This window comes from Gadus morhua, chromosome 16 (assembly GCF_902167405.1).
Source record: "Gadus morhua chromosome 16, gadMor3.0, whole genome shotgun sequence".
Classification (NCBI taxonomy): domain Eukaryota; kingdom Metazoa; phylum Chordata; class Actinopteri; order Gadiformes; family Gadidae; genus Gadus; species Gadus morhua.
Genome location: NC_044063.1, coordinates 16,440,545 through 16,463,909, shown reverse-complemented (window position 1 = coordinate 16,463,909; position 23,365 = coordinate 16,440,545). Strand labels below are relative to the sequence as shown.

General features: G+C 43.4%; 1 protein-coding gene across 1 annotated transcript; it reads right to left on the bottom strand.

Annotated features, from left to right (window-relative positions):
* Positions 1-944: 944 nt before the first annotated feature.
* LOC115561188 (P2Y purinoceptor 2-like) lies at positions 945-21,870 on the bottom strand. The gene is made up of 6 exons (XM_030381016.1): positions 21,534-21,870; positions 20,947-21,115; positions 19,956-20,243; positions 16,867-16,948; positions 7,484-7,622; positions 945-952 (listed from the first exon to the last, which is right to left on the bottom strand). The coding sequence occupies exons 1-6, from the start codon at positions 21,868-21,870 to the stop codon at positions 945-947; spliced, it is 1,023 nt and encodes a 340-aa protein (XP_030236876.1).
* Between the last annotated feature and the right edge of the window lie 1,495 nt (positions 21,871-23,365).

Genomic DNA, 23,365 nt, shown 5'->3' with positions numbered 1-23,365 from the left:
TTGATATGAGAATTAAAATGAGAAGAATTATGGGACAAAAAAATCAAGGGATATTTAGCATATAAAAATAATGTGTGATTAATCGCGATTAATTAGAGTTAACTATGACATTAATGCGATTAATCACGATTAAATTTTTTAATCGCTTGACAGCTCTACTTTTATTTGATATTGTGGGTCAAATAGCACCTCATAATCAGAACACAACACGCAAAATTGAAAAGGAAGAGTTTTAGGGCAGAATATATGTAAAAAGTAGACAAATGATTAACAATTGTAACTGCTATGATTAACAAGTGTAACTTGTTAACTTGTAAGGTCTTCTAAGGTCTTTGTTTTGGCATGTAAACCCATCAATAAACCCTCCAGATACTTTTTTGCCGAAACATCAACTTTTGCCGGAATTACACTTAAAACTAGACCAGTGTCCACTACTTGTAAAGAAATGTAGCCCCTCCTATCTTTCTGACTTGCAATTCGTGAATGACTTTCTGATTAAAGTCGGTCATCTCCAACACAAGTTTTTTCTCCATGGATAGGATCACTAAGGAATTCAGCCTGTCCTGAGTCATGGTGTTCCTGAGGAAGGTTTTGATCCTCTTCAGTGTTGAAAAACACCTCTCAGCCCCTGCAGTGGACATGGATGTGGTGATCAAATTTTTTAGTAATGTGACAGTCTCTGAAAATACCTCTGACAGGTTATTGTCCATAAATAACAGAAAAAGGTCCACAGCACCACAACAGTTCTTGAATTCCTCCTTCCCGTAGATGAGAATCAGCTCCGTCCTCAGCTTGCTTCAATTCAGCATTGGATATGCCTTTAAGGTGGAGCTCAGTGCAACTTCAGGGAATGAGGTGTGGTACTCTCCATACTTTGGCCTGCAGCAAGGTGGCACTGATGAGGTGGTCTGTGAAGGCGTTCCTTGGTGTGTCCCATTATTGTATCACACACCTACACAAACAGATGAGAGGGACAGAGATTTCAAGAAAAATATGTTAAGGTAACATAGCCTAGTGAAAAAGCCTTCACCTGAAATAAAAGTGTAAAGATATTATTAATTAGGTCTACCTCATAAATCTGCTGTGATAATATAAGAAATCAATTGATGTTTTATAATTACTATTAATAGCCACCACATGGCAGCTGTTTATGATGAATGAAAGTAAAATACGTAAACATGGGATCATAACAAATACACAGACAATAATAGGGGTGATGATAGTTCTAATTGAACTATTATATCAAAATCCTTAAAGTGAAAATATTAGAATAAAAACAATAATACCAATAAAATAGAAGGTGTTTCTAATGTTTTGAGGAGTAATATAGAAGACTGCATTGTCGTGGACAACAACTCATTTCTATATCACAGACTCACCTGTTCAGCAATCCGACTGAGGTCTTCTTCACGTGAGAGTGGAGCTTCCTTGGCGGCTCAGAGCCACTGCTTTGCTCCGCCACCATTGCGTGGATCGAATCTCTGTGAATAAAAAATATAATAATAATAATAATAATACAAATAATTATAGAAACACTGCTAATACCTTATTTTTTGTAACTTTTTTTTTTTTTTTGTAAATCTGTGTTTCTCTTCTGAAACTTGGCATAGAGGAATTCCACATGGAGTATGATGTGATGGAACAGTTAAAGTCAGGATCCTCCAGTAGCCTAATGTGTCCTCCTGCTTCTTTGTTGGTTTTGTCGTCAAAGCCAATTGTTGATCGAATCCTACTAAAGCATGCAATTAGTTCTCTGTGTTCAAACACGGTATTGACCGCCCGGCTGTGAAAGTTCTATCTCACGATGCTGGATGTTGGCAGTCTGTGAGCCAATGTTTCATCAAGGACACTGGTCCGATTGGGAAACCTTGTAAAAAAACTGGCAAATCCACCAAGGTCAGAAAAAAAATTCTTCACCTTAGAAAGGTGAGAGGTTGGCTGTTGCATTATCAGGTTAGTTGATGTGCATAGCAGTGGATGTAGTGGGCATTTGGGTACTCATCCTGAATTGTCCACTGAACACCTGAAGTGGCACCCCTCATAACACTGGCTCTATCATATGCCTGGCAGATGAGTTTACCTTTCTGTTCATTAGGAATGATTCAAGCGAGAAGCTCACTCAGTGCTGTAGCAATGGTCTCAGCTCTTGCTGACTGCAAAGAGATGACCTCAAAAAACCTTTCCTGCACTCCATCGTCTTGTCTCATCTGCCTGATTGACAGAAAATCGCTCTTCTGAGCTTCTTTGATGATCTGTTCCCTCACAACAGACAGCATAGTCAAGGAGCTCATTGTGTATCGTCTTTGACATCCCTTTGAACACAGTCACGTTCTCAAGGTGCCCTTCAAAGCAATGTCAAGTGAGGAAACGAAGTCCACCAAGCCATGGAATATCCCTGGGTTATCGGAGCTCTCAATCTCATCATGGCCACGCAAAGCCAACTCAAAAGCAACGCAGAATTTCACACAGTCTATAATTCTTGAGAGGATGTGTCTATTTCTTGCTACCTCTTCGTTGTGCTTTCTGATACCGATTCTATAGCCTTCGTTGAGCTGCTCTGCAATGCTAAGCCTTCCGAAAAAGTTGTGCTTCAAGCTAATTTCCAAGGTGGCTTCGGCTGGATTCATGTTCCTTATATTTTTCAGTCAAATGTTTCAAGTCCTTCATCCCCGTTGTGGTCCACGACATTTCAGTGCCAGAACTTTGAAACAACAGGCATGGGAAACAAAAAAAGGCATTAGCTACTGGACATCCAGCTAGCCAATTCCGATTCACATACATGTTTGAGGAGAAGCTCCGAGTGTATGCTCTCCCACGATCAGTGGTCTGCTGAGAGATCGTTAAATCCGGACAGTCAGGACCAAAGTCCTTCACTCTCTTCTTTTCCACATCTGACGGACGGAAAAAAGGTGATTGCCGTAAAGAAACATTAGAGTTTTCTGTGACTGTGGTTTCCATTTTTTTTTTTGACTAACTGCTAGTTAGGCTTCTCTCTTCACTGAAAGTCGTCGTTTTGGAGCGAATGCTGCCGATGGCGGCAGGATTGTGGTAGCCTATTTGATTGATTCGCTGAATTGTCCAATAATGTGGTGATAACAAAAAAGAAAAAGTGATACCATTAGCCTGGGGCGCACTCTGGTGCGACCCGAGGGCGAATTTTCTTGCGCCAATGAAAAGTGGTCTCTGCTTGACAAAAAATGCAAAAAGTTTGCGAGCTTACATTGACCTCAACGTGGCCGGCGCCCCTGACATGGAGGAGGGCTTTATTTCGAATGACCAATAACTAGCCTAGCCCAAATCATTGACGTTCAGAAGCATTTAAATGGTTGCTGGCAGTAGAAAGCAGGTTACGGTTTATCACACAATTAAACAAGGATAAACGCTATGTATTTTTGTTGATTTATTTTGTATTTAAAAAAGATAATTCATAGTTGGCAGATATATTCAAGTGAATATTTCACGGAGGGGAGGCGCCCTAGCGCCCTCTATTGACCCACCGCAATTGCCAGGAAATATCCAGAGCGCTAAATTATACTTTGAGATGAGCGCCATTATTATATTTTGACAATGAAAAGCAATGACGAGTCATACACTTTAAATTCTTCAGCTAATGTAATTAACATAATTGCTTATCAATTGCTTTTATTGTGCTACAATTTATGTCTTTATAATTATGTTGATACATTTGGAAATTAAATCTAGGTGGAAATTCTCAAAAGAGTTTATAGTTTACAGTTTAAAACCATTGGACCTGATACGCTAATCAAGTATTTATCCTATAACCACCCATGGTGGAAGAGCTGTCATCAAAGCTATTATGTTGAAAAAAAAAAAGTAAAAAAAAAAATTAACCCCTCAACTCCCCTCTACTTTTAAAGCTCAGAGTTTGGATAAAGATTGGCCTTAATGACTCAACACCCATTTTTCTCAATGTTCGCCATTGTTGGGTTCAATTCTCTAGTCATTTCCTTTCAGCATGTGACTGACAGAATGTATTTTGGCCACTTGAATGTGTTCTGAATATTGTTTTGAATGTCTGCTGCCTAATTTTTTTTGAAATACCATGTATGAACTTCAAGGAGGTGAATAAAGAAACCATTCACATTTCTTTGTTTCCAAAGTATAAAATGTGCATAATTCAATGGATTGAATTCAACTGTGTTAACAGTTCCTTATACAAAATACAAGTGCTTTTAAAATAAAAGATAATTTTGTCAGTGATTTGCTACCATACCAGTGTTTTAGCATGGCTCTGGTCAGAGAGCTATTTCAAAGAGGACAAGGCTTTTTAGATCAGGTGGAATCTGGTAAAATATCAAAGGTCAAAGGTCAAAGTGTGTTTATTGTTGCATGTACCAAATTGCTTCAGCACAGCAAAATTCTTACGACTTGGCAAGCATCATTCATCTACGCAGTAGACATCATACATATAACAAAAATAACATAAAACTCTATAACACTATGACAATAAAACATATAAAATGAAAGTGAAGTGAATTGTAAGAGTGGGGGAGCAGGGAGTAGGTGGAGGTGGCAACTGTTCAGAGGTTCAGTGTTTCTGATTCAGAAGCCTTACAGCCAGGGGGAAAAAGCTATTTGTGAGTCTGGTAGTCCGTGTTCGGATGCTCCGGTAGCGTCTACCAGACGGCAGCAATGAGAACAGTCCATAGCCTGGGTGGCTGTTGTCCTTTAGAATCTTTTTTGCTTTCCTCAGGCATCTACTGTTGTAGATGCCTTGCACGGAGGGGAGATGGCTGCCGGTGATACGCTCCGCTGTCTTCACCACCCTCTGCAGGGCCTTGCGGTCGGCAGCGGAGCAGCTACCATACCAGGCAGTGATGCAGCCTGAGAGGATGCTCTCAATGGTGCATCTGTAAAAGTTTGTTAAAGTTTTTGAAGACATGCCAAACTTCTTGAGTCTCCTCAAGAAGTATAGCCGCTTCTGTGCAGTTTTGACTGCTGAGCCTGCCTGCATGGACCAGGTTAGGTCATCCTTGATGTACACACCGAGGAATTTGAAGTTGGAGACTCTCTCCACTTCAGCTCCCTCGATGTGTATGGGGTCCTGACCCCCCCTCTGCAGCTTCCTGAAATCCACGATCATTTCCTTGGTTTTGCAGACGTTGAGAGACAGGTTGTTGTCTTGGCACCATTCTGCCAAGACCCTTACCTCATCTCTATAGGCGGTCTCATCGTTGTTAGAGATGAGACCCAGGATGGTAGTGTCGTCTGCAAACTTCAGGATGATGTTGGAACTGTGTGTTGCCACACAGTCATGCGTGTACAGGGAGTACAGGAGGGGACTGAGTACGCAGCCCTGGGGGGCCCCGGTACTCAGGGTCAGTGAGGAGGAGGTGTGGTTGCCCATTCTCACCACCTGGGGTCTGCTCGTCAGGAAGTCCAGGATCCAGTTGCACAGGGGTGTTTTAAGACCCAGGCCCCTGAGCTTCGGGACGAGCTTGGCAGGCACAATAGTGTTGAATGCTGAGCTGTAGTCCACAAACAGCATCCTCACATATGTGTTGCTCTTTTCCAGGTGGGAGAGGGTGGCGTGTGTAGCTAGGGCAATGGCATCGTCTGTTGATCGGTTTGGACGGTATGCAAACTGAAAGGGGTCCAGGGTGTTGGGAAGGGTAGAGCAGATGTGGGTTCTGACCAGCCGCTCAAAGCACTTCATAATTGTGGAGGTCAGTGCTACAGGGCGGTAGTCATTCAAGCAGGTTACTGATGTTTTCTTTGGTATGGGGATGATGGTGGCCTGCTTGAAGCAGGTAGGGACTTCAGACAGATGCAGTGATAAGTTGAATATGGAGGTGAATACCTCCGCAAGCTGGTCAGTGCACCCCCTGAGGACGCGGCCTGAGACTCCATCGGGCCCCGATGACTTCCGGGGGTTCACCCTTTGGAGCTCTCGCCTCACGTCAGCCACGGTCAGGGACAGAGTGTAGTCGTCCTGGTCCTCGGCCAGTCTTGCTGAAGGAAGGGGGTTGGTTGCCTCAAACCTTCCGTAAAAGGTGTTGAGGTCGTCAGGGAGAGAGGCGGCAGGCTGATCATCACTGCTATTTCTCCCTTTATAGCCAGTGATGTGTCGCAGGCCACCCCACAGGCGTCGGGGGTCAGAGCTGAGGTAGGTGGACTCCAGCTTGTCCCTGTATTCTCTCTTTGCATCTCTGATGGCCGTCCGCAGGTCACATCTGGACTTCCCCAAAGCCTCCTGGTCACCAGAGTTAAAGGCAGAGGACCGTGCTTTGAGCTTAGCACGGACATTACCATTTACCCAGGGCTTTTGGTTTGGGAAGGTCTTAACACTGACCCTAGGTACGACATCATCAATGCATTTGGAGATGTATGAGGAGACAGATTCTGTGTATTCATTGATGTCCCCATCAACTGCAACAAAGAACATCTGCCAGTCTGTTGTGTCAAAGCAGTCCTGCAGAGTGCTAATGGCTTCAGCACTCCAGCGTTGAACTGCCCTAGAAACCGGTTTTTCCTGTTTTAGGCGCTGTCTGTAGGTAGGGATAAGCATAATGGAGGTGTGATCCGATTTTCCGAAAGCGGGGCGGGGGAGGGGTTTGTAACACTTTCGAATCTGTGAGTAGCAATGGTCAAGAATCTGATCACCCCGGGTAGGAAAGTTTATGTGTTGATAGTACTTCGGTAAAACTTTCTTCATATTGGTCCTATTGAAGTCTCCAACAACAATAGAAACCGCCTCAGGGTGAGCATCCTCAAGTCCATTAATTACTCTGTAAAGTTCCTCTAACGCGCATGTTTTGTCCGCCTGCGGTGGAATGTATACTGCTGTGACAATAACGGAGCTGAATTCCCGTGGGAGGTAGAAGGGGCGAACTTTAATCGATAACAGCTCCAGGTCTGGTGAGCAGTGTGCTGAAAGTGCAGCAACATCCGAGCCCCAGCGAGAGTTAACCATCAAGCATACCCCTCCTCCCCTTCTTTTACCTGACTCGGAAGTCCTGTCCTGCCGGTAGATGGAGAAGCCGATCGGAGTGACGGCAGAGTCAGGCACCATAGGATCCAGCCAGGTCTCGGTAAACGCCAGTACACAACAGTTTGCAATGTCCCGCTGGAATTCAATCCGTGCGTGTAGCTCGTCCAGTTTATTGTCCAAAGATTGCACATTCGCTAGTAGAATGCTTGGAAGCGGTGGGTTGCAGTATCTCGTCCGAGATCTGCACAGGATGCCGGCTCGCTTGCCTCTCTTCTTTCTCTTCCGTCGGCGTATTGGTAGGCATACCGGCGGTAAGACAAAGGAGTCACAGCAAGCACTCCGGTAAGTTGAGAATGCAAAACTCCGTTTTAAGTGACGAACGAATTTCCAAAAGTGCCAGTCGATCATACTGAATGAGCGACAGTGCAGTACGTACAAAAAAACTGACAATAAAAACAATTATAAACATAAAGCTGCGTAGTGCATGCGGAGCCATTGTCAGTGCGACCATCCTCTCGGCGCACCACATACAAAGCTTTGCACATTCTGGAAGGATGTTTTCCGCTTTTTTCTGCTTCTTCTTCTTCATGGTTTTACGGAAGTCTTGGCCAGCCATAAAGTAGAGGATGGGGTCCATTATGCTGTTGGCGCTGGCCATCAGCAAGGTCAGCTCAAAGCCTATAAATAATGCTTCCCTCATTTTACAGATCATCTGATCCAGAGACACAGAAAGAAGATCAAACAAAAAATACTTTATGAGTGAGGAGAGGGGCACGGCTCTTAAATCAGTGAGAGTTAGTGGCAGGTGTTGTCAATCATCAACTCGTGAAAATACAGGGTTACAAATTAGAAATATAATGGAACTAGAAACTTCCTCAAGAATGAAATGTGCCAATCCTTTGGGTAATTACTCCAGCAAATATTTCTCTTCAAATCATTTCTATCTCTCCTGAAAAATCGTATAGCTATTTCAGTCGCTACAACTCAAGCCATTCGAGAATGCTAACAGGAACACATACATAGTTCATTCAGGCGGACCCTTTAACCAGATTTACAACAAATCCTGTGTCAAGTATTTGATTTGAAGGAGACATATTATGGTGTTTTTCATATACTAAGTAAACGTAGTATATGAGTTCAAGAAAATATGTTTCCCGGAGCTGAGCTGCAAGACTGCCGCCGAAGCTTCGGAGGCGGTTCAGCTCCCAGAGTACACCCACCGGAGATGCCGGCGGCAGTCCAGCAGCTCAGCTCAGGGAGTTCAATCCCTTTCTCTTCCATGTCTCCTCCTCCACGGCAGTCCGGCAGCTCCAGCGGAGAAAGGGATTGTACTCGGAGTTCAGCTGCCGGACTGCCGCCGAAGCAACCCTGCTGGAGCTGCCGGACTGCAGTCTGGCAGCTCCGCTGGACTGCCATCCAGGCAGTCACATGGCAAACTGACAAATTAGACATATTTTTTTGTATGGAATATCGCTGCTTCTGAGCGCTCTTCCGCTGGTCCACAAAATCTTAGCTATTCTCTGATTGGAGGGGGGTGGAGAAGTGGGAGGTAATATCCAAATGTGCCCCCTTCCTACGTAGGAGGGGGCACTGAAACTGACTCCCTCGTTTGGTAACTGTAGGCGGGATACTTTCAGAAATGCATATCTCACTCTAAAAATCATGTACAAGTATGTATGCGTGTGGGAGCACCAGAGACACAAAACAACACCCCTAATCCCAGGAAAAGTGTTGTTTGTTTGCATAATATGTCACCTTTAAGGATTTGTGCCGCACTGACCTCTCCTGAATTAGATAGAACAAGACTCAAATATTCGATCAGGTGGTAGGGCAGGAAGCAGAACATGAACGGCATCAGCACGATGATGATCATCTTCACCGACTTCTGCTTGGTGCGGTGGGCCGCCTAGATCCCCTGCTGGCCCTCCCCTGATCCCCAGCTGGGCTCCAGCAACTTGCGCACCAAGGCTCGATCCACCCGACGCGTTACGGCAACGTCAGCAGTCAATCAATCAAAGGGTCTCAAATCATCCTTTTTATAAGAACAATGTCAGAAAGGACAAAGCCTGGCATTTAATTGCAGTAGTTTTGGGAGTGGAAGGTGAGTACATTAGGTTTAGGATTATCGCGGGATCTCGTGATCTCGCGGGAATACGGCTGGCTCGCAAGGCAGCGTTGCGCTGCCGTAACGCGCCCGGTGGAAATGCAAGCAGGGCAAAGTCGCGGCCAAGACGTGCCGCAGCCGTAACGTTGCCGTAACGTGTCCGGTGGAATCCCCGGGTCAGGCCGTAGCACACCATCACCTGTGTGCTACGTGAAGGGCAGGACGAACATCACCACGGAGATCACAGAGCTGTACACCAGGAAGTCTGAGAGCTTCGGGTTCGTGATGACAACAAAAATAATGATGGTTGTACGTCCTGGAAAACAACAGATGCATTGTGGTTGAAGTGTAGCGTTCTTGTGCACCTATAACTACTGACAGTGGGGTGAGGTAGAATAGTGCAGTGACAATAGGGCAGTCTACTCCCCGACCAAAAGGTCCTCGGTTCGATCCAAATGTAATCCTTCCTATACTATAGCATCCTTGAGAGTAATGCTTAAAGGTCCCATGACATGCCACCAGCAGGGTTGCCAACAGTCACGCCCCTGGCGTGACTCTCACGCTTTCACCATCAATCTCACGCTGTCACGCACACGCAAGAAATGTCACGCCAAAATAAAAAATCCTCCCGTTCATTTTCTGCGGGAGCAGACTAACAGCTGTAACATCTGCCTACCTACAACGTGATCACGGCAGTATTCTCTGATCGTTGATTCGCTGAAAACCACGCACCTGATACTAAGTTGCGTTTGAAAAGGTCAGAGAGAGTTCAGAGCCGGAGTCGGAGCTCACTGATGCACGTTTGGGGATGGGTCGGTCGCGACCGATCCGTTCACAACCAACGAATCCCGAACGTGAACGACAATAACTTGTTCCCCAAAACAAGAAGAACTGGTTCTTTGATTCTTTTTTTTTTAACATAAAACAAAAATATGGTCACGTAAATAAAATATGCAAACGAACAGAGCTTCGTCTCCCCGCCACCTTATATCAATTAAGTCTACAACGTTCTCAAAGATTCAGCCAATGAGAGGTAGCAATGGTGTTGCCATGGCACCTGGGTAAACAAATGACAAGGTGGTACCGTCGAATTTGCGCGCTTTCTCTGTCTGACGTATCTTGGGTCATACCATTCGATGTGGGGCCACTAATATATCCCCCTACATTTCCGAAAATAGACTTGACCTCCATCTGTTTATTGGATAACCGCATTTCCCAATCCCATGAGCCTTTTCTCCATTCTACGTCAATTCAAGAACAAACAAAGAAATTAAACTGCAGTTCGTATTTTTTATTTATGACCATGAAAGTTCTGTAATGCCTGAATTATGAAGAATTAAATGTAAAGTAAAATAAAAATTATAAATATAAAACCATGAATGACCTATAGAGAGTAAGCAAGTGGTATAAATATTGGTGGGACGTTTGCCTATACAAAATAGTATATCTTGTTGATTTTCACGGGGGGTAGAGCCTAGCCCAGGGTATATCTTGGAATACTTGAGAATCGGGCTAGTGGCACTTTTAAATTCCCCAAATGATTCAAGGTGGCCCAGATTGTACATTTTGAAAAAGCGTTTCCATTCTTTAACTTTTTTTCATAGATGAGGGTTTATACTAAACGAGGACTATTTTGTATAAAACATTTTTTTAGGGTTATGGGTCGTCCAAAAAATTAGCCGCTCACACTAATATTTTAGAGTCTCACTCCAGCCAAAGTCCCAAAGTTGGCAACCCTGCACCAGGTGTGAGTGGACTACCAGCCTACCCAGTGGACTATAGCACATTTTTCTAATCTAGGTTGACACTCCCACTTGTGATGTCATAAGAGATAGATTTTCAAAACGCCTTGTGACGGCTAATAACACTCACACCTATTGGAATGTCATTGGACCTTTAACCCTTACTGCCGAGATATCTGTAAATTGGCATTTGCATTTCTTGCCAAGGTTCAGACCAGTTGTTTGATTCCAAATGAAGTGTTCAGAGGGATAGTTTACTGGTTATCATTTGCTTTCGGTTGGCCAATTCTATTGACTTGCAGACTTACAGTAGCCCAGCTCCTGTTCATGTGAGGGGAATGCACCTCACTTTATAAGAGTTCCAATGGGTTACGAATAGTAAGTAAATGGAAGCGGAATTAAACAACTCGTCTGAACCTGGATAAAACAGGCATTCACCAATTTTTGCAGATATCTCTGCGTATCCCTTTAATCACCTATAACAAGGACAATGGAGGTCGCTTTGGTTAAAAGTGCCTGAATGTCCATTTGTTACCCTACAGATACTTTGATTTACCTTGTGTTGTCTTTGTGCATGTTTGTGTGTGCGTGTGTGTGTGTGTGTGTGTGCATGACAGGGGACCCCCCCCGCTAAAAAACAATAAAAATAAATGATGCAAAGTCTTCTGTCGTTGGTGTATTTGACTTGGATAATATATTTGAGTGTACAAAATAACATGTCATTATATATACTGTTTGTCACTCTCTGAAAAAATGCTGTTTTATGCGTGTATTTATATATATATTTTTCATTATTATCTTTATTATTACTATTATTATGTTGGCTGGTATTGACATTTAAGATACGAAAAGAAACATGTTTTCCCAAAATAACTACATTTTGGCACCAGACCTGATCCTGACCTGAAACCAGAGGTGTAACATATCAGGGCAGAGTGGATCAAGCGTAATACATTTAACTTAATTATCAGCTCTCCCTGTGTATTTTAATGAAATTATATAATCTATGTGGGTTTTACCCCACTCTGTCCGTAGGTGGAGTCAAACGTTTTACATTCAGCCCACTCCTCGATCTGCGTGCTGCAGTCAGGTGCAATTGGAGTGATCTATGAGTAAATACAATGGAGCTCACGAGATCAGGATGGCCTTTAATCAAAACCTCTGGTGAAAATTAAAGCAGATTTTTAATTCAACAATTATTTTTTTTTAATTTAACATAATTGAGCATGAATTGCTATTTTTATACTACAATTCAGTTAGTTATATTTAATAATGCTGATATATCTGAACATGAAATCTAGGTCGAAATTCTCAAGAAGGGGTTTACAGGTTAAAAGCACTGTGCATGACCATTAATCAGGTATTAGCCTACGGTCAGAACCTTCTTTAATAGGTCCATGGTTTGAACCACCCCTGAGCTGTCATCATAGCTATTATGTTGAGTTAAGATGTTTTTTTTAACCCCTGACCACCCTTGTGCTTGTTAAAATCAGAGTTTGAATAAAGAAAGGTCTAAATTACACAACTTACACATAGTGCCCAATGTTCGCCATTGTTGGGTTAAATTCTCAAGCCGTTTTCTTTGATTATGTTATGGACAAACCATATTCTGACCACTTCAAAACAATTAATATTATTTTGAATATAACAACAAACACTATACTGGAAAAGTAATGTTTGAATTTCCAAGAGGTGAATACTAAACAAAAATTCAGATGAGTTTGTTTTCAAAGTATAATATGGATATAATTCAATGTAATGAATTAAACAATTTCTATAGACAAAATTCAATCGTTTTTCAAATTTAAAATATTATGGCAGTGATTTGCGTCCATACCTGTGTTTTAGCACGGCTCTGGTCATAGAGCTTTTTCATAGAGAATGACGCTTTTTAGATTGGGTAAAATCTCAGTTGATCCAGTTTGTTTTATTGATTCCAACAAGCACTCTGTGTTTACAGCATATTTGTTCCATATAGCAGGTAAGAAAAAACTGAAATAAGAAACCTGCAAATAAAAAAAGATCACAGTGATGTCGTCAACGCTGTTGAAGCATTCAAATTAGGGCTGTCAAGCGATTAAAACAATTAATTAAATTAATTACAGGCTCTGTGATTAATTAATCTAAATTACTCGCATGCATACATTTTTCAGAGAAAGTATTTCAAAATAATTTAATTCAAGTAAATTATGGCAGATGAGTGATTCAATGAATAAAATACTTTAAATTTCAATGTCTCTTTTATTTAAAACATGTCTTTCATTAACATACGGTGCATTTTAAGATCAAATTAATAACATTTCCATCTCACTCGCTTGAACGCCTGCGCCGTGCTCCGATATCCATACTTCCATGAGTACACTTGGGCCCAATCCCATTTCTACCCCTTACCCCTCCCCCTTGTTTTGAAGGGGGAGGGGGAAGGGGTTAGGGGTAGAAATGGGATTGGGCCTTAAACAAAGTACACTATCTGCACTCACTAAGTGCGCTCATTTTCAGATGTCAGTGTTGTTCCAAATCGAATACTCCTTGGTGCGCTAACCGGAAATTACGATCACAACTGCCGCCACGGCTCCTCGAGGACGAAGGTACGTTTTATTACTCTGTTTTCTGGGAATAATTGACATAAGCAGAAACCAAAAACCAGCCGTTTTTTCGTTTTTTCGTTTTGCCAAAAAACGAAAATCAAAATTTCAGTTTGTTTATTCGTTTTGTGGTTCTTCTTAACAAAACGAATTTGCCACTCAGTATCTGGTTTCCGCCGGTGGGCGGGTCCTCTTATTGGCTAGTGTGCTTCGTTGCCCTGTGCTTTTCAAAATAAAAGTTCTTCCGTTTGATAATGTCAACAAAAATATTACTGTATTATAGACAATAGCAGACACAGAGGGCCACACCAGCCACAGTCAAGACTGACACGGCTTCAAATAACAATAATAGTATTCATAATCATTTGAAAATGAGAACTTCTGAAGTTATGATGACTTCAGTGCAGTTGATGTTTAGCCACAGTTAATACATGCAGAGTAGACCTGAGGGCTTTACTACGACATCATTGTCCGGCTTTGAGCTTTGCGCTCTGTGCGCGTTCACATCACAGGAGCTGCGATCGCGGGCTGCTGATTTCCTCACAGCCTTAGTGCATATGAGGAATACAAGTGATCACAACACATTTCTGACAGCTGAAAATTGCGCATCTGTTGACCTTTATCCATTTACAGTAAACAAATATTTTTTTCTTGTTGAAAGATATTTTATATTGTTTTCATATTATTATTTACTGATGGTGTTTACAGAATGCGAGTGTGTGTTATATTGAAAGTGAGGCTGGGTGTGCCTATGAATATAGGCTACAGTGAGTTTTTTAAGGTGCTGTACAAGCAAATCATATTGTCTACTCTGTACAGTGACAAAGAGTGTACAGTAACCTACTTCATTCAATATCGAATAGGCTACTGTAGCCTACACTATGTACAAATGGTTTGGCTCTTTGCTCATGGCAGTTGTGACAGTCATTTTAACATGTCAGCAGGCAAGCTTCACTCATTCCAGGATGCATTATGCGTTGTCCTATAGCCTACTTGGAACATGTTTTGAAATGGATCAATAGTAGCCTATAGAAATTTGCTCATAACAGGCCAGCTGGAATACAAAGCGAACTCTTTGTATTCCAGCTGGTTTTTTTGTGATGTTTTATGATGTTTTGTTAACCGGATTCCTATCCCACTCTGTTTAAGTAAAAGGGTGCTACTGCTGCAAAATGTCTTTGCTTTTGTTTTTTTCTTTTCTTTAATGTGTTTGGAAATGACTTTTAATGACGTTAACTAGATCTCATAAATGGCCTAAACACATCAAATTTGTATGTACCCTATACCGTTTGACTATAAGACCTCTATAAGAATCTCCTCTGTGCAACTATTCATGTAGTCAGTCAATGATCAAACTGTATGGTCCTCCAGCAGTGCCAGCAGTGCCATGGTGCAGCATTACGCACAGGGCTCACCGCTGTATTTATAGGGTTACGTAATAAGACTGACCGAGAACACCTTGGATAATCAGTTTGTAATCACCCACGTAAAATGTTCTTTAACATAACCCCTTTTTAATACCTGATTTGTCATGAAAAGCATCAAGAGGAACGGACAATAATATTAACGATTGTGATGAGTATGTCGCTTGGTTTTCCACACTTGGGATTTAATTGACATTTGATTTGATTAGTGTTTACAGTGTCACATAAAAAAATTATGTTATTGACACATGTTGGACAGATGCTTTATTCCATGGAGTCGTGCCGTCAGTGGACAGTATGGAGTGACGGGATTAAATATAGAGATTCTAAGGAGATGTTTCTGGAGTTATAACTGAGAAATAACGCAGTTGACTTAGGGTGCACTCACACTAGGCCATCTGGCCGTGGCCGTTTTCACACCTAACCGTGCTCAAATCTGCCAGTGTGAGTGTGGCCAGTCTGGCCAGGCCAGGCCAACTTGGCCACTTGGGAGAGGTGTGCTGCTACGGTCCGGGCCGCCAAGGTACAGATGCTAATGAGCCGACACACGCACACGCACGGCTACGCAACCTGAGCTGGATGACGTATAGTCCATGCGACGACCATGGACACAATAAAGGCGACGAGCCTTCTTTCCCATTAAATGGTAAACATGGAGTCAAGCGGTTCAACTGTTGGTTCACGTTGGTCCCATAGAGAAGTCGAGTGTCTGCTAGCCATTTGGGCAGACGATAAGCAACAGACTCAGCAAAGTGCGAACTGTGTTCTCTGTGTTGTTGTCCATTGTTGTTAAAACTCTGACTGGCGGCAGACTTTATTATGGTCCTTGCAGCGGACGCTTGGTGATGTTGTGTTACGACGTGATTACGTATGTACAAGAGCCTACCGTGGCCAGGCCACAGTTGCGACGGCCAATGGCCACGGCCAGATGGCTGAGTGTGAGTGCAGGCCAGAGAACAATGGGGCCATTTGAGCACGGTTAGGTGTGAAAACGGCCAACGGCTACGGCCAGATGGCCTAGTGTGAGTGCACCCTTAAACTATTCTGATTACATAGATTTAACGCATGATACAGGTTAAAATTAAAAAAAAATGTGCTTAAGGCTGCGCACATTCTCCCGTCAAGTTTTTTTATAGATCACAACCTTGGCGTTGAAAGTCACGTACGCCACTTTCAGCCCCATTTTGTGCGTTCGCAACGGTTATAAATGAGACCCCAGAGCCAGACTATGATGTCGTAGTAAAGCCCTCAGGTCTACTCTGCATGTATTAACTGTGGCTAAACATCGACTGCACTGAAGTCATCATAACTTCATAAGTTCTCATTTTCAAATGATTATGAATACAATTATTGTTATTTGAAGCCGTGTCAGTCTTGACTGTGGGTGGTGTGTTCCTCTGTGACTGCTAGTGTCTATAATACTGTAATATTTTTGTCGACATTATCAAACGAAAGAACTTTTATTTTGAAGAGCACAGGGCAGCGAAGCATACTAGCCAATAAGAGGACCCGCCCAACGACGGAAACCAGATATTGAGTGGTAAATTCGTTTTGTTAAGTAAGAACGAAAAAACGTATTAACAAATTAAAATTTTGATTTTTTGGTTTTTTTACAAAACGAAAAAACGAAAAAACTGCTTGTTTTCTGGTTCCTGCTTGTGTCAATTATTCCCAGAAAACAGAGCAATAAAACGTACCTTGCTCCTCCTCCCCCGCAATAAACATCCGAGTTGTTTAAACTTGAATTTTCCGTTCAAGGGGCCGAGCAGCGTCTTCTCGTCTGCCTCCATTTTGTTTCAACGCAAATGACGCACCGGGTCAAAGGGCACTGTAGAAGCGCGATTAATCTGCGTTAATTTTCTGAACCCGTTATTTTTTGTAGGATTAATTAATCGAAATTAAAGCGTTAATTGGACAGCCCTAATTCAAATCGTTCTGTAAGCCCTCTGCTGTTTTTTTTCTGTTTCTTCCTCTGAATGGTCTTACAAAAGTCTTGGCCAGCCATGAAGTAGAGGATGGGGTCCATTACGCTGTTGGCAGTGAGCATCAAACAGGTCACCTGGTAGGCTATGTAGGACGCGTCCAGTTGTTCACAGGTCATCTGATCAGGAGACACAGAAGGAAGATCCAAACAAAATGTTCTTGAACCATTTCATATGAATGAGAAGATCTTGCATTGCTCTCAGGACATTGAGAGATAGTGGCAGGTGTTGTCAATCAACAATCACCTGCCATCCTGGGAAAACGCACCATTTAAAGATCCCATGCCATTCTATTTTATGATGCTTTAATATAGGTATTAGTGGGCCACAAACACAGTATTCAAAGACGTCCCAGAAATTCAGCCGTGGTGAAGAGTTACAGTCACTCCGAAACAGTCGCACATTAAGCTTCCCCCAAACGCGCTGTTTCGGTGGGCGTGTCAAGGCAGGTCAAGGAGGGGGGTGGGGGTGTGGCCCTGAGCAGCTTGTAGCCACTACCATGCGCTCTGTATACGGTGGGCGTGTCAAGGCAGGTCAAGGAGGGGGGTGGGGGTGTGGCCCTGAGCAGCTTGTAGCCACTGACAATACCATGCGCTCTGTTTACGGTGGATGTATCGCAATGGCTCGTAGAAACCCATATTATACATAGATATCTATATCTATAGTCGATAGGGTTTAAATGTGGTCGATAGGGTTTACATGTTTTAATGTGGTCGATAGTGTTTATATATGGTCGATAGGGTTTACATGTGGTCGATAGGGTTTAAATGTGGTCCATAGTGTTTAAATGTGGTCCATAGTGTTTAAATGTGGGCGATAGTGTTTACATGTGGTCGATAGGGTTTACATGTGGTCCATAGTGTTTAAATGTGGTCGATAGTGTTTACATGTGGTCGATATTGTTTAAATGTGATCGATAGTGTTTAAATATGGTCGATAGTGTTTAAATGTTCTTTTCCCTCACTCTCCACCTCATCCCTAACTCTCCACCTCAAGCTGGTGTGTAGTGAGCGTTCTGGCACCGATTGGCTGCCGTGCATCACCCAAGTGGGTGCTACATATTGGTGGTGGTTAGTGAGGTCCTCCCTTCACTTTAGGCGTCTTTGAGTGTTATTAATTATTATTATTCTTCATGTTTAACCTCTGTTTTCCTTTTATTCCTAGTCTGTTTTACATAGTTTTGAATGATGACTATATGCTCTGTAAGGTGTCCTTGGGTGTCTTGAAAGGCGCCTCTAAATTAAATGTATTATTATTATTATTATTATTATATCATATAATATATAATATATATTATCACCTGGCCCTGAGCAGCTTGTAGCCACGGTACCATGCGCTCTGTTTACGGTGGATGTATCGCAATGGCTCTTAGAAACCCATATTATACATAGATATCTATATCATATAATATATAATATATATTATCACGGCCAAAAGCTGTGTGAGCCTCCAGACGATAGGTTATTATGAATCTCAAACGACCGCGTCTACTTCAGATTGATGTGGAAGTGGTAGAACCAGAGACGTCGAAGAACCCGACGAAGTCCTTTGTGATTCATTATATCGTCTGGACGCGCACACAGCTTTTGGCCGTGATAATATGTATTATTTGATATAGATATCTATGTATTATATGATATTATTTAGATATAGAGCAGAGCTCCAGGACTGTAACGCAAGTGTTGTACACTTCCTTGTTATTTGGATAACCGTTGTTGGTATAAGCTCTACTACACTGCCGCCCATAGGTTTGGCATAGTTATAATGGCGCTCGACGGCGTATTTATGTGTTTTGATGTAAACGACAACTTTTTTGAAAACAATGCTGTGTGCACAATGTTATTTTTGAAAACGGAGGGGGGGAAATATTTGTTTCTATAAATACCCTGCTACATATAAACGTGGCCTTAAAGTCACGACTTTGTAGCGTTTCAGCCAAGTCACGACAACAAACCCTTCTGCGGCTCTGTGAGCTATACTACGAACCTCGATTAGCGGGATGGCTAGGTATGTTGCGCTCAAAGCCTAGGTATGCTGTGACACAGAAGTGGCTCTGTTATAGCATCGCTATATCACCATGTGTCTAACGCTGCCAACCTAACCTGGGGGGTATTCCATCAACCAAGCTAAAGGCCGGTATTGCCGACATCTAGCGTCTCTAGTGCGAAACCAACATTTTTTGAAGTTGACTCAGGCCCCGTTCACACAAAGCCGATTTCATGGCGAAACCGCAAAGGTCTTGTACGGTTCGGCCTTCCGTACACACGAAGCCGGCGAATCCGCTGACCGAAACCGCAAACTTCTGAAACCACCCTCGGAGGTGGTTTCAAATCTACCCGGTTTCGTTTTGGATTCGTGTGTACGCCTGAAACCGACTGAAACCGCAAACCATGACGTCATCGCCCCACCCCTCGACCTCCTAGCCAATGGCTCTTAAGCCCGCGGAGTCTCAGAAATCACATGCGAGCATGCGCATAAGGGCAGCCTTTATGCGCATGCTCGCCTCTTCTTCTTATTTCATTTCTTCTGGATTTCTGTACCAGAAGCAGCGCCCCTTATGGGCCTCGAATGTGTACTACAGCGTTTCTACAGATCTACCCGGTTTCGCTTGGCTTCGTCTTTACGGAGATACTTCTAAACCGGATAGATCGAAACCGTAACGGTTTCGCCCGTTTCGGCTTCGTGTGAACGGGGCCTCAAACAAGCGCTCTTCAATCCATGCGTTCTTGTGATATTGATTTCAATCAAGTTATCGCCAACAGTGAGAATCACTTAGGTCGGACTTGGCCAATGGGAATATTTTAGGTCACTTGAATTCCAATTCACATGTGAAAAAAAAGAGGCTCAACTTTTGTTGATGTTGAAATTAACTGCCCCCAGTAGACTTTATTAAATGTGAAGTTGGCATTTTCTTTTCTTATGGTGTATTTTATGTGCTTACTTTATGTGGTATCCAATATACATTATTATCAATTGTATTTTCTTCTCTTCTATTCTGCTTTATCGCGTCTCTCATGCGTCTTCACGTAGTGTCTGTAAACTTCGTCGAAAAACAACATGTAGATTTAAACTGACAGATCCTGTGTGTCATATATCTGATTGAAGGATAAGTGCAGCACTGACCTGCTCTCGGTGGTTAAAATATAGGGATATGACTTGGAAGTACAGGCTCTTGGAGATGTGGAAGGGCAGGAAGCAGAACATGAACGTCATCAGCACGATGATGATCATCTTCAACGCCTTCTGCTTGGTGCGGTGGGCCGCCCGGAGCCCCTGCTGGCCCTCCCCTGATCCCCAGCTGGGCTCCAGCAACTTGCGCAACATCAGGCCGTAGCACACCATCACCACCATGAAGGGCAGGACGAACATCACCACGGAGATCACGGAGCTGTAGACCAGGAAGTCATCCAGGAGCCCCCCGTCTTCTATGCAAAGAATGTCCTTGCCGTACTTCCTGGTAAACAATAGATACATTGTGGTTGGATGCAAGTGTAGCTTTCTTGGGCGTCCAAAACTACTGAGAGTTGGGTGAGATGTGCAGTGGCTATAGTAGAGGGAAGACTGCTCCCCGATCAAACTGTACTGGGTTCGATCTCCAATGTTATTTTACCTATGGCATCCTTGAAAGTGATGCTTAACCCTTGCTGCCGAGATATCTGTAAATTGGATAAATTGGCAAGATTCAGACGAGTTGTTTAATTCCAAATTCACATTTCCGTGTCCAGAAGGGGAGTTGGCAGGTTAGCATTTGCTTTCCTTTAGCCACTTCTAATGACAATGTTACAGCCTAGCTCCTGCTCATGTGAGGGGAATGCATTTCAGTATTTTCCATAGAGTTCCAATGTGTTCCATAATGCTAACCAGGCGAACACACTAGGCCCACGGTATTAAAAAACTCGTCTGAATCTGGGTAAGACACTGACAGGCATCTGCCAATCTACAGATATCTCTGCATATCCCTTTAATCATTTATAACAAGGACACTGGAGGTCACTCTGGTTCGAATATTCTTGTCTGCTAATCAACCTTATAGTCAAATTTTAACATAACACTCCCTTATGCCGGGCATTGCCTTCCAGTTTGTGTGTGTGTGTGTGTGTGTGGGGGGGGGGGGGGGGGGGGGGGGGGGGGGGGGTTTGTGTGTGTTGCTTCCTCACTCGGTCCCGGAGAAGTAGAGAATGGGTGCCTGACTAGAGAGCACACAGGCCCACACGCCCACGGACACCAGCTTTGCGCGTCGAGTGCTGTTCCAGCTGAGGGAACGGACCGGGTAGCAGATACCAATGAAGCGATGCAGACTGATGACGGACAGGAAAAGAATGGAGCCTGTAGATACAATGTTATTCATGTTACATTGTCATTGTACAAAGTCTGACAGAATTTACACCTTGTTCTAAAGTGGGACAGAAGCAGAAATGCAGTGTTGGGGTGTTAACACTGCAGTAGCATGCATCCAACCTTTTTTAACACATGATGGGATATGATTACATTCTATGCACGTGTTGAATGTGGTAATGTGTCATGTGTTGTATTTTGAGGCCACGATATTACATAGTCAACCCCTCTAGTTTTATGAGCACATCTCTGACTTGCACTTACCTTTCAAAACAGTTCTTCTGTGTTGAATTTAGCACACACTTTGTAGGATGTTAGCTACTATATTAGTTTTTGAGATGTAGTTATGTAGCCATCACAACAAAAATACTTAAAAGCCCTAATACTGTTCACTACACGTACTGCTTACCATAGTGATTGGCGTTTACGACAAAGAAGGTGATTTTGCAGAGTGGCTCGCCAAAGGGCCAATCTTTGACCTGATGGTAGATCGCCACGGGCAGCATTAAGACAAACAGGGTGTCGCACACGGTCAGGTTGAGCATGTAGATGGTGAACGGGGTCCAGTGCTTTGTGCGGAACTTGATGAAGAATAGCGTGAAGGCGTTCAGCGAGAGGCCGAATAAGAAGAGCAAAGAGAAGCTGATGGGCAGCAGCAGGTATTTGAGGACCGTATTGTAGTCTCCTTCAGGACATGAGTTGCTACTGTTCTGGGTCGACCCCGCGGACTTGTTGCTAAAATGCATCCTGGTTGCTGGGGACCCCTGTAGTGAGAAAAGTGATAATCTTGTTTTATTTGGGTGTGTTTTAGAAATGTTCATTATGTCATATTTGTCTCTCATTTTGCCCGGACTACTGTAATGAACTACCCTTAAATATGACTACTTTAATGCCTTTGTATATGAAATGTTTGTTTTCCTGGGTAAAGGGACATTAGCACCCCCTATCGCCTATTGAAAATTAACGCCGGAGGACGTTCCTCCCTCAGCCTCCATTGACTCCCAATCATTTCCATGGGTGAGTCGGGTGAATAGCATGGGGTTGAATGGGAGAGAGCAGGAAATTCCTCCTCTGATTGGGTGTGACTAGTGCTGGATTCGATGATTATTTTCCTTGATTCAGTTCGTGTCAGTCAGTTTGCCAAGAACAGTCGTTCAGAATCGTTCGTTAGTTCGTTCAGTCGAGTTTCCGGTAGCGGTGAATCGAAACATGGAAAGCACGGTTCTCAGCTGACAGACTCAGCTCCTCCCTCATTCTCATTTTCAAACGATCGTGGAAGTCAGTCATCAATCAACATTACAACTTTAACCAAATGCAGCAGGATGGGGGGGGATGTAGTTGATTATTGGATGTTTAACATATCAGCAAGATAATAGACTTGATTTAGCAATGATGGCGGGGGTCCCGGTTGGAGAACGAACCATGAAAGAACGAGACAGATTGACGAGACATTCAAATATTTGATAAATCTGGCATGACACAGAAAGTACATAGACAGCATGCATATACCATTTCACTGATATTGAATCGTATTATCATACGCTCGATCACTAAGCCTCTTCCCCCTTCACCACTCAGTCAGTGAACGAACAGCGAGTCAGCGACTAGTGGGTCTGGAAGAAGTCGAGTCTGAGAACGAACGAGACGAAAGAGAGAGAAGGATCAGTTTGGTTCGTTCTTGTTAAAGATTCGTTCATTCAAACTGATTCGGTCTCAAACGACCCATCAATAGGTGTGAGTGTGACTATGCCGCATTTCTACCGGAGGGTGCGGGTTGGTTCGGTGCGGCTTGGTTGAGTAGTGAAGGTGCGGTTCAGCGCAGCTCAGTTACGGCTCGCATTTCAAGGTCCAACCGTACCCTTACGCCTCGTGCCCACTGCACCGTCAGTCAAAGGACTCAGAAGGCCTGGCTGACGGATGGGGGATGTTTCCAGGGTCGTCAGAGCCCGAGTAGTGTCACAGTGCTTAAATTTGCATACGTGTTCTGATTGGATGACGGATCCGTCGCTGCCGAAAAAGTTTAAATTTTTTTAACTTTTTGACGGAGCCTTCAGCGCACAGATCCACAATGCATTGCACGTCCGTCCCCATTCAAATTCAATGGGGATCAGTTAACGGACGAAGGCAGTGGGCACGAGGCGTTATGGTGGGTGGGGGGAGTTTAAGCCGGATGGCGATAGCCGCGGCAGCTACGTTAGCATTGTGACCTCATAGCACCCCGACACAGTGTAGCCTGCTGGA

What these genes read in the sequence shown, in the direction of transcription:
- LOC115561188 (XM_030381016.1), bottom strand. Translation starts at nt 21,870, where the DNA reads ATGCATTTTAGCAACAAGTCCGCGGGGTCGACCCAGAACAGTAGCAAC. An exon ending in CGTAAACGCCAATCACTATG is followed by an intron (nt 21,116 to 21,533) that starts GTAAGCAGTACG and finishes TTGTATCTACAG; the next exon opens with GCTCCATTCTTTTCCTGTCC. An exon ending in TTCCACATCTCCAAGAGCCT is followed by an intron (nt 16,949 to 19,955) that starts GTACTTCCAAGT and finishes AAATGGTTCAAG; the next exon opens with AACATTTTGTTTGGATCTTC.